General features: G+C 41.8%; 1 protein-coding gene across 2 annotated transcripts in view; it reads right to left on the bottom strand.

The window, feature by feature from the left end:
- The window catches only part of CSMD3 (CUB and Sushi multiple domains 3), a 1174472-nt gene that overhangs the window by 492869 nt on the left and 669442 nt on the right, over positions 1 to 12161 (bottom strand). For both annotated transcript variants that reach the window (XM_037892097.2, XM_043539165.1), the window contains one exon: positions 196 to 390. In XM_037892097.2, coding sequence (XP_037748025.1) covers positions 196 to 390 — 195 coding nt within the window. The remainder of the gene's footprint in view (positions 1 to 195; positions 391 to 12161) is intronic.

Below are 12161 nucleotides of genomic sequence, written 5' to 3'. Positions count from 1 at the left end.
AATTGTAATTATTTTTGCACTAATTAGAAAATATTCAGAATGAATGAAATTCACTCCTTTGCAGAGATTCAGTGAGACTTAAGTGATAGTCTTTGTGCTGGTCTTTGGAAGTGTGAATTTCACCCTATGACAACTGTAAAGAAATAACAATAAATTAACCTAAATAGAAAAGCAATAGCATAAAAATTCACGTACCTCCACACCTAGGGATAGGTCCACTCCACATTACTTTCCCATCCATTAGTATACAACTAATTGTTTCAGTTCCTTGTGTTTTAATAAATCCTTCTTCACAAATGACTGAGATTGAACTCCCTAATTGAAAGTTGTCACCAAAACGCCGTGCATTGATTGGAACTCCAGGATCAGGACACTCATTATGTCCAAATGCTTTAAAACAGAAGCAACAGAGGAAGGGGAAAAAAAGAATGTGATAAAGCCTTACAGATACGTTGACATTTTTAGGGCTCTATAGAAAGGAAAAAATTTACAGACTAATTGTGCAGTTTCCAGCTGAAATGACAGCAGCTTTTTTAGAAAAATTGGGACAGTAGTTTCTATGCATCCAACTTAGGCTTGGTTACTAGGAAAGTTACACTGGTATAACTCTGTTGGTTAGGGGTATGACTTTTTACAATAGCTACACCAGTACAAGACCTAGCCCTGATCTACACTACAAGTTTAGGTCGAATTTAGTAGCGTTAGGTCAATTTAACCCTGCACCCATCCACACAACCAAGCCTCTTTTGTCGATTTAAAGGGCTCTTAAAATTTATTTCTGTACTCCTCCCCGGTGAGGGGTTTAGCGCTGGGTCGAATTTGGGGTAGTGTGGATGCAATTCGATGGTATTGACCTCCGGCAGCTATCCCAGAGTGCTCCACTGTGATTGCTCTGGACAGCACTCTCAACTCAGAGGCACTGGTGTCAGGGTTCCTTCCCCACTCTGAACTCTGCGGTACAGATGTGGGGACCCGCATGAAAGACCCACTAAGCCTATTTGTACCAGCTTAGGTTAAAACTTCCCCAAGGCACAAATCTCTATTTGTCCTTGGGCTGAGGTATGCTGCCATCACCAAGTGATTTAACAAAGAATCAGGGAAAGGACCACTTGGAGTTCCTAGTCCCCCAAAATATTCCCCCAGCATTACACCCGTTTCCTGGGAGGTTTGAGAATAATATCCTAACCAGTTGGTTACAAAGTGATCACAGACCCAAACCCCTGGGTCTTAGGACAATAGAGAAATCAGTCAGGCTCTTAAAAGAAACAGAACTTTGTTAGAAAGAAAAAAGGTAAAAGAAGCACCTTGGTAAAATTAGAATGGATGATAATCTCACAGGCAGTCAGATTCAAAACATAGAGAATCCCTCTAGGCAAAACCTTAAGTTACAAAAAGACACAAAAACAGGAATACACATTCCCTCCAGCACAGTGAAATTCACAAGCCAAAACAAAAGAAAATCTAACACATTTTCTAGCTAGATTACTTACTAACTCTACAGGAGTTGAATTGCTTGCTTCCTTGATCTGTCCCCGGCAGAGGTATCACACAGACAGACAGACAAAGCCTTCCGCCATTCCCCCCAGATTTGAAAGTATCTTGTCCCCTTATTGGTCAGGTGCCAGCTAGATTACTTGAGTTTCTTAATCCTTTACAGATAAGAGGATTTTGCCTCTGGCCAGGAGGGATTTTATAGCACTGTATACAGAAAGGTGGTTACCCTTTCCTTTATATTTATGACAACTGGCCAGGTAGACAGGAAAAGCCCCAGGAACTTTTGAATTTCATTTCCTGTTTGGCCAGCGTGGCGAGCTGATCAGCACAGGTGACCATGCAGAACTCATCAGCACAGGTGACCATGAAGTCCCAGAATTGCAAAACAGCTCCATCATGGACTGAACGGGAGGTACTGGATCTGATCGCTGTCTGGGGAGAAGAATCCATGCAGGCAGAACTCCATTCCAAAAGACGAAATGCCAGTATATTTGCCAAAATCGCCAAGGGCATGATGGACAGAGGCTACAACAGGGACACACAGCAGTGCCGCGTGAAAATTAAAGTGCACAGGTGAGCTATCAAAAAACAAAGGAGGCAAATGGTCACTCCGGTCAGAGCCCCATACATGCTGCTTCTATGATGAGCTGCATGCAATTCTAGGGATGGGGGCCCTATCACTACCCCACCACTGTCCGTGGACACCTGAAAGTAGGGAATCTCATGAAACAGGGATGAGGATTTTGTGGATGAGGAAGATGAGGAGGAGGAGGAGGTTGAGGATAGTGCACAGCAGGCAAGCGGAGAATCCCTTCTCCCCGGCGGCCAGGAACTGTTCATCACCCTGGAGCCAATACCCTCCCAACCCTCCCAAGGTGGGCTCTCGGACCATGAAGCCGGAGAAGGCACCTCTGGTGAGTGTACCTTTGTAAATATAATTCAGGGTTTAAAAGCAAGTGTGTTTAATGAGTAATTTGCCCTAAAGACTTGGGATGCATTCGCGGCCAGTATAGCTACTGGAAATGTCTGTTAACATGACTGGGGATAGAGTGGAAATCCTCCAGGGACATCTCCATGAAGCTCTCCTGGAGGTACTCTAAAAGCCTTTGCAGAAGGTTTCTGGGGAGGACAGCCTTATTCTGTCCTCCATGGTAGGACACTTGGTCTGTTTGAACAGCTGCAGGAAGGAACTTACTTCCCAGACCAAAAAAAAGTTCCTTCCTGCAGCTGTTCAAACAGACCAGAGTTCCTGAAGATGCGAGCGTCATGCACCTTTCCCGACCATCCCATACTGATGTCAGTGAAATGTCCCTTGTGATTCACCAGTGCTTGCAGCACCATTGAAAAGTACCCCTTGTGGTTTACGTTCTGGCTGCCAAGGTGGTCAGGTCCCAAGATAGGGATATGCATTCTGTCTATCACCCCACCACAGGTAGGGAACCCCATTGCAGCAAAGCCATCCACTACGACCTGCACATTTCCCAGAGTCACTACCCTTGATATGAGCAGATCTTTGATTGCGTTGGCTACTTGCATCACAGCAGCCCCCACAGTAGATTTACCCACTTCATATTGATTCCCGACTGACTGGTAGCTGTCTGGCGTTGCAAGCTTCCACAGGGCTATTGCCACTCGCTTGTGAACTGTGAGGGCTACTCTCATCTTGGTATTCTTGCGCTTTAGGACAGGGGAAAGCAAGTCACAAAGTTCCATGAAAGTGCCCTTACGCATGCAAAAGTTTTGCAGCCACTGGGAATCATCCCAGACCTGCAACACTATGCGGTCTAACCAGTCTGTGTTGTTTCCTGGGCCCAGAATCGGCATTCCATGGCAGGAACCTGCCCCATTACCATTACCGTAATGCCCAAATTGCCAGGGCCCATGCTTTGAGAGAAGTCTGTGTCCATGTCCTCATCACTATCGTGATCGCGCTTCATTGCCTCCTCGCCTGCTTTTGCAGGTTCTGCACATACTGCAAGATAATGCGTGAGGTGTTTACAATGCTCACAACAGCAGCGGTGAGCTGAGCGGGCTCCATGCTTGCCGTGGTATGGTATCTGCAGGAGAGCAGATTTGCAGCGGTAGCAGTGGATGACGGATGCCACGAGAATAGATATTTATACAGAACGACAAGAGGACCTGCAAGGTGGATTCATGGCACCAGGAGAGAAGAGTTGCAGCGGAAGCGGTGAATGACGACAACATGGAGAAATTTGCTACTGAGACTGAGCTCATTTACAAGAGTCGGAGAGCAGAGTTGCAGCGGATGATGACGGTTAGCAGTCCTACTGTACCATCTGCTGACAGCAGCCCCCAGGACACACCAGCAGCGGTGACAGTAAGCTGATCTGTGCTGGCTCCATGCTTGCTGTGGTATGGTGTAGGCATGGAAAAAAGGCGCAAAATGATTGTCTGCCGTTGCTTTCACAGAGGGAGGGGCGACTGACGACATGTACCCAAAACCACCCACGACAATGTTTTTGCCCCATCAGGCATTGGGAACTTAACCCAGAATTCCAATGGGTGGCAGAGACTGCGGGAACTGTGGAATAGCTACCCACAGTGCACCGCTCCATAAGTCGATGCTAGCCACGGTAGTGAGGACGCACTCTGTCGTCTTAATGCGTTTAGCGGGGACATATGCAACCAACTGTGTAAAATCGATTTCTAAAAATCGACTTCTATAAAACTGATCTAATTTTGTAGTGTAGACATACCGCTAGAGTGGAAGCAGAAATACTGGTATAAATGTGTCTTATTTCTGGTATAACTTCTTTTGCTTCAGGAACTGGAATAACTTATAGTGAGATAAGGACTTTTATACTGGTATAGCTGTAACCACACTGTGATGGAGTTTGCCATCTTAATTACATTTGTATAATTAAAGCAGCAAAATTTTCTAGTTTAGATAAGCCCTTAGATTAAAAGGTTAAGCAGTACCTACAAGGCAAATGCAGAAAGGAGAGTTATTTTTCTATACATGTCCATATGAGATAGTAAGGATGGCTCATTGTTATTGTTACTGAATAAACTGTATATTGAACGTACAAAAACAAACACTCATTCACACACACATCAGAGGAGGGCCTAACTATCCTTAGACCCATACCCTTAGAAGAAAACATACAGAGTTGTTATTCATGGCTTATTTTGATTTTCTCTTTATATGGAAGAGCATTCCATACAACTTTTTAGCATAATTTTGTGTGGAAAATTTACATCACTGGACATAATGTTATTCAAGCTGACAGACAGTAACTGTAAATTATTATTTTGTGTATTTTGGTGTACTTGAAGGAGGATGAGTTTTTGGGGAGGTGCAAGATAGGATAATTTGCTGAAGAGAAGGTACTTGTAGTGTTAAGCAGTCTGACACTATAAGATCTAACAACACTTCTCATTTAGACAGAAACATAGTTAAATTGGCTTGAAAGAACAATTGGTGAGTGGGCACAAAACTAGGAAAATACATGGGCATGACTTCAGATTAGATCTGAGAGAATAATATGCAACAAATAATTCATCCAAATTAATTTCACCATATTTTTCCTGCTAAAAAATACCAGTAAGTAGATCTCAATTTCACTGAATTTATTTTGTACTGAAACAGATTTTTTTGGTGATTTTTTTTACATTGCATGGATTTTTCATGGACAGTTCTCTGACAGTATTCACTATGCAAGCTGTGTTGTTTAATTGTGATTGGCCAAAATAAATCATTGTTTTGCTCTCTTCCATGATTACATAAATGTTCAAGAACTTCCCGCACAGATATACACACAAGCAATTTGGAAATCTACTTTCCACAATCCTCCTTGCCAAATGTTCTCCACAGAAAACTAACCCAAAAGGAAGCAAACTAAATTCATTTAAAAAGTTCAGTGAATATTTATTTTAAAAAGTTTTGAAATTAATTAGTGCTCTCATACTATATCTATCATCATATTTCCTGAGATCCTTTGGGTATACAAATATTCTATCTATATGGCATAAGTATCTTTCAACTGAAGATATTTTTGAAAAATAGCAAACAGCCTTCTGGTTAAACCGCTTTAACCAGCTCATACGCAAGGGTAAACTATGTTTTATATTTCTTGCTAAATAGAACTGTAGTAATGTTATATGTTCTAAGGAAACAAAAAAAAAAAGTGCAGATATTGTGGCAGAAGTTAATTAGACCTATCTATGTCATTTTCCCATTCCTTAAAGATATACTGGTATAAAGTAGAATGTTTTACATGATTTACCATTTAGCAACAAGATTTCTTAGATGTTGTTTACAAAAATAGTAGGAACCATAATAATCAGGCAACACAAAATGCCATAAAAATGTTCAATTTTTGACTTGGGAAATATTGTAAATCCTGGGGATGAAAATATGGATATATTGTATGGCTTCATGTCATTCAAATAAGCAGGAATTGCTGGGATTGCACATAGATCTTTTTTCACCCACAACAAACTATGTACAGTCAGTACTTTTAGTGAAGAGGTTGACTGCTACCTTTTTTCACTTACTATAACATTAATATAACCCCAGTATTATATACTATAACAAAGGACAGACACAGATGCATATCCTTAAATCGGCATTTGATATTGAGAAATATATTCTCAAGAAGGTTTCAGAGTAGCAGCCATGTTAGTCTATATCCGCAAAAAGAAAAGGAGTACTTGTGGCACCTTAGAGACTAACCAATTTATTTGAGCATAAGCTTTCGTAAGCCACCCTAACCCTAACCTTCTCAAGAAGGCTCAGACATATCAATAGTATACAGAGTAGATCTGGTTTTCATGACATTTATGCTCACCAGCATGCCAACATACAGCATAACACCAATTACATTTTGCTATTTCAGGGATTTATCCTTCTGTCCAGGACAGTACTCTGACATCTGAATATGGGGTATTATGCAAGAAAGTAAAAGAGTATTCCGCATTTGTTAGTATTACAGATATGGATCCATTCTCCACTGTAGAGATGTTACACAAAAGAAGTCAGTCATGCTTGAACCAGAAGCAAAGTGAACTTTGAGAGTTAGAGTAGCAGATGGTATTACTACTCGCACAGGTGTGAGATGTGCAGACCAGAACCCCATCCCCATCTGGAGAGTCATCCACTTTTAAATAAAAGGGAGGGTTTTACCAGGACAATGATCAACCATTAATTTTCACTTCATAAAAAATTCACACGCACTTTTCCATTTTTTTTAAGCGAACATATAAAATTAACTCTATTTCTCTGTCACTCCATTAACTCACAGAGAATGCACACACAGAGAATGAAACAAAGCATAGCCTTGTAAACATGGGACCATCAAAACTAATAGGGGGGAAATTAAAGGTCTTTGTTTTCCCTGGAATTCTGTTTATCTGGCCCAAGGGTCCTGTTTGAGGTTGAGCACTTTGATGCTTAGTGGATCCCACTTTATTCCTTTAGCCAATCACTTGTATCTACCAGTCTCTATGGGCCTGATTCAAAGTCCACTGAAGTCATTGGGAGTCTGTTCACTGACTTCAATAGACTCGGTATCAGATTCCAAATGCATTAGATGACATACAGACTACTCCTAATAGCATTCTGTGCCAAAAAATTAAAAATTCTGTGCACAATATTTTAAAATTCTGCAAAATGCTGCAAGTTTTAAATGTCAATAAATAAATGCAGAGGATCTAGCATGGCAGTGGGGAGCACAGGCCACTGGCTGCATGAAGGTGGGAGATAATCCTGCAGCCCGCCACACCTGGGACACAGACTCAGCAGTAAGGCTGCACCCCACCCTGACACAGCACAGGGCTTGGACCTGCCACAGAAAAAACCTTGGGGCCCTACCCCTCTGTGCCAGGTGTGGGGCAGGCAGGCTCAATCAGGCAGGATCCAAGTGTGAAGAGGATCAGTGCGCGGGGGATCCAGGTGTGGGGTGAGAAGATTCTGTGTGGGACAATCTGGGTGCAGGAAACTCTGTAGGGGTCTAGGTTGTAGGGGATCTCAGTGCACAGAGGCTTGTTGGAGGGGTTCCAGGTGCAGGGGCAATGGGACTCTGTAGGGGCTTCAAGGTGAAGGTGTTTGGGACTCGGCAGAGGGGTCTGAGTGTGGGGGGCTCAGCGGGGGAGTCTGGGTGCCATGGGAGTGGGGTTTTGTGGGGTGGGGGTCTGGGTGCCGCTAGTTGGGGGTCAGTGGCATGGGTGTCTGGATGTGGGGGCTCAGGGTAGTGTGGAGGAGTGGGGGGTTGAGTGCAGGGAGCTCAGTGGAAGGTGGTCTGGGGTGCAGGGGTGGGGGTCTGGAGGCAGGGGGTCTGGGTGTAGGGGGACTCCAGATGCAGGGGTTGAGGTTCAGTGGGTTGGGCTTTGGATATGGAGGGCTTGGGGGCTTCTGGGTGTACGAGGGGAGGTATGAAGGTCCAGATATACGGGGCTTGGGAAGATGAGGGAGCAGCTCCCCAAACAGCAACCCCTCTTCCCTGCAGCTGAGGAGTCATGGGGGCAGGAAGCAGGGGAGGATGCTAAGCTTCCTGCAGCTGGGGAAGGTTTCTGAGAGTAGGTCTGATACAGCCCCAGCTACTTCTTGCTGGGGAGAAGGAAGTCCCTTCCTCTCCTGCCTCCAGCCCAGCAGGACTAGTAGCTGATCCCAGCTCAGGGTAGGAGCCACTGCCTGGGGTGTCCCTGCCCTGCGGTGATTTACCTCTCTGCCGGCTGCTCCGGGTGCCTGAAATGATGTACCTGCATAGCTAGGGAGTGGTGTGTGCCTGCTCTTGCAGCTTCCCTTTGCTTCTGTGTCAGAAAGTCATTCTTCTGTGGGGAAGCAAAGAAATCTGTGGGGGACGTGAATTCTGCACACATGCAGTGGCGCAGAATTCCCCCAGGAGTAACAGACATATGCTAGAATGGGCATAAATTGTTGTTTGTTTATTATAATGGGGGCTGTAAAAATTCTATAGGCCAAAAGGATGTGACACAACAAAGTTTCTTTTCAGTGAAACAATAAAAATACTCTGGACCAAAGCTATTGCAGAAAAAAAAGTCAGTATATAGAGATCTCACATTTACAGAATTCAAAATATGGCACAGAAGATAGAGACAGTTAGAAATATTACTTAGAAATCAGTTTTGAGTACTTATCTTGCAGGTCCCTTTAACTCCCCCCAAATGTGGATAAGGAACCGCCTTTCTTTCTTCAAGTAACACATAAAAGAAATCCTCCTTTGAGTGTGGTATTAGTTTAGCCTACAAAGAATGAACACTTTGTACTTTTTTCTGCGAAATAAAATATGATATTGAAAGGAAGAGGAGAGAAACATTGGCTTTGAAAATGATTAGACTTATATACAGCATAAGTGTTAGGGGAAAATGGAACACTACAAATGAAATAATACACTCAAACTAACAGGAATTTTCTTCATACCACTATGATGGGCCTTCAGAGCAACCTTTTATGCTCACACTTTGTAGAAAGGATGTCTCAGTAAGTTATCAGACTGCAACACGAGCCACTACTGGAGAAAAAATTGACATGGTATGTGGGGTTGCTCTCACTTCTTTCTTTTGCAAGCATAATGTTAACTGAAGAGCCGCCCTTTTGCTCTCCCTTGCCCTCCTCCAGCCCCCACAAATTCTACTTTAACATAATCATAAGGAAGAATTTTAAAATATAGACATTTAAAATCTATTTCAAAATGGAGAAAAGCTTAAGTTTTAATATATATAAAAGGTTTAAAATATTATTTTAAACAATATTATTGTAAAGTATATACCAATAGATGCATTTAGTAGAGGTTACTAAGGTAATGTTCTCATTGTTTTCACATATATGAGCAAATGTTCAGATATTTTCACACATACTTTAAATGATTGCTATGTCCTGAGGCACATCATAATCAAAGCACTCTCTTTTCCCACCATTTTTCCCCTTTTTTCTTTTCATAGATTCCAATTCTGTTTTGTTTGGTTTTCTTTCTTTCTTCTTCTTTTTCAACAGAGCCATCTAAATTTTTGAGATAGAGACTTATCTCAAGTGCATGAAATATCTACAGGCCTAAAAATAGGGTCCCTGATTCTGTACTCTCATCAGGCTCAATTCCATTTAAATCACTGAAGTAAGTCCAGGGTACAAGAGGCGTAAAAGTGAGAGGAGAACCAGGCCCATGGTCTAGCAATTCAAAATAGTTTTAATCACTTGGAAAAACAAAAAAAAAACACATAATGGAAAAATCCTCTATAAATTAAAGGTTCCTATTACAATTCAGATTGGACTTTTTCTAGCTCTTGGCAGAGAGCAAATCTTCTCTCCATCCCCCACCATTATACTTACAGTAAATTCAGGAGAGCCCATGTGAGTTTGCACATAATCTGCTTTACCTAAAAAAAAACCCCTACTTGGGAATGATATGATAGTTTGCATATTAATATACAATAGCATGGACTTTTCTCAGGATGTCTTTTCCTCTTTTAAGGATTCATCACTTTAATATAAAAAATTTTGGGGGAATGAAAGTTGGCATGCTTGACTCCCAGGAAAGTTGGTGTTTTTTATTTGTTTCTTTGTTTTTAAGGCTGGTTATAAGTTCTACAAGTTTAAAAACATACAAAAATCTTCCACTGGTGGCTTGCAATTCTTTCAGATACTTCAAATGTACTTTTAAAGAAAATATATAGATATATGAACACACTAGAAAATGTAACTTAATTTATTAATCTCCTTTATATAAATCCCTAGGAATAGAATAATCTCATATAAATTTAGTTTTAATAAGATGTGTAATAGACACTTCAGTCAAAGAAAGACACAGTCTGAAATAGAAAGAGATAAAGAACCAAAGGCAGTAGTTTTATATAGCAAGTTGCTATGACATATGTCACAGCTAATTTAACTTTAATTACACTTTGACAACTTATTAGTGACAGTATTCGCCACCAGTGTCACTTCGGAAAGGCAGTAAACACATTGTTATTAATTGCTTAGGCTCAGTGTTGACAAAAAACAGCACTCTTTCAGCAAGGCTGTCATAAATATAAAGGGAAGGGTAACAACCTTCCTGTATACAGTACTATAAAATCCCTCCTGGCCAGAGGCACAATATCCTTGTATCTGTAAAGGGTTAAGAAGCTCAGGTAACCTGGCTGGCACCTGACGAAAAGGACCAATAAGGGGACAAGATACTTTCAAATCTAGAGGGGGCGAAAGGCTTTCGTCTGTCTGTTCTGTGTGCTTGCCGGAGAGAGATCAAGCAAGCAAGCAATCCAACTCCATTAGAATTAGTAAGTACTATCAAGGAAATACGTTAGTTTACTTTTGTTTTGGCTTGTGATTTTCTCTGTGCTGAGAGGAAGGTGTATTCCTGGTTTTCTTTTTGTAACTTTAAAGTTTTTGCCCAGAGGGAAATCCTCTGTGTTTTAAATCTGATTGCCCTGTGAGATTAGCTTCCCTTCTAATTTTACAGAGGTGCTTCTTTTACCTTTTTTCTTTCTAATAAAGTTCTGTTTCTTTTAAGAGCCTGACTGATTTCTCTATTGTCCTAAAACCCAGGGGTTTGGGTCTGTGATCACTTTGTAACCCATTGGTTAGGATGCTATTCTCAAGCCTCCCCAAGAAGGGGGGTGTAAGGGCTTGGGGGGATATTTTGGGAGAACAGTAACTCCAAGTGGTCCTTTCCCTGATTCTTTATTAAATCACTCGGTGGTGGCAGTGTACCCTCCAAGGGCAAAGAGTTTGTGCCTTGGGGAAGTTTTATCCTAAGCTGGTAAAAATAAACTTAGGGGGTCTTTCATGCGGGTCCCCACATCTGTACCCTAGAGTTCAGAGTGGGGAGGGAACCCTGACAGTAGTCAAGCAGTGAATACACAGTAACAGGATGTGCAAAAGCTTTCACAGAATATCAGAAACCCTTTCTACTTCAATTCGTAGTATACCTTTCTGATAGTCTGTTTCTGAGCAGGTCAGACCCTAGAGTTCAGAGTCGGGAGGGAACCCTAGCAAAGGTCCGTATGAATAGACATCTTTTCTAACAGCTATACTTATAAGACCTTGAAATATTAAACCATCAGCTTTCTCAATGTTTAATGAAGTGCTGTTGTCCCTGAGAAAAATATAATTAAGAAGACGTTGTAATGTGCTAATCGCTCTGCATCTCCCTTTTCGGCTGTAATCCTAGTACAGAGAAGTAGTTGTAAACAAGCAAATTAAATCCTTCAGAAAAATATGAATAGTTATGACTGTGGTTATACCCCAATCTTAGACACCAATCCTGCAAAAGATCCAGGACAACTTGCAGTGCATAAAGTTAAGAAAATTCATACGTCTTTGCAGAATGAAAGCCTTAGGAAACCATCCTGTGAACATTTGCTCACATGGGGTAGCTTTAGGCTTTACTTAAGTGACAACAACTCAGATGTGAGAACTCAACCTTTACTCACGGTAGTAAAACAGTAGCTTCAATACTATGTGATTGCAGGATCGGGCCCTTAAGCAATAGAAGAAATACGTCGTAGTGAAGGAGCCCAAAATACAACAAAGGATAAGAAATACAGACTATGCTAACGCATTATTTGTATCCGCGTAGCAGGTGGGAACTCCTCAAGGATCAGGGCCCCATTGTAATAGGAGCTGTACAAATGGGTAATAAGGAGACAGTGTTGTCATGACAGAGCTCACATTCTACATTTATGGTAAG

Source organism: Chelonia mydas, chromosome 2 (genome assembly GCF_015237465.2).
Source record: "Chelonia mydas isolate rCheMyd1 chromosome 2, rCheMyd1.pri.v2, whole genome shotgun sequence".
Classification (NCBI taxonomy): Eukaryota; Metazoa; Chordata; order Testudines; family Cheloniidae; genus Chelonia; species Chelonia mydas.
The sequence above is the reverse complement of the archived record's forward strand: the minus strand, read 5'-3'. Positions and strand labels throughout refer to the sequence as shown.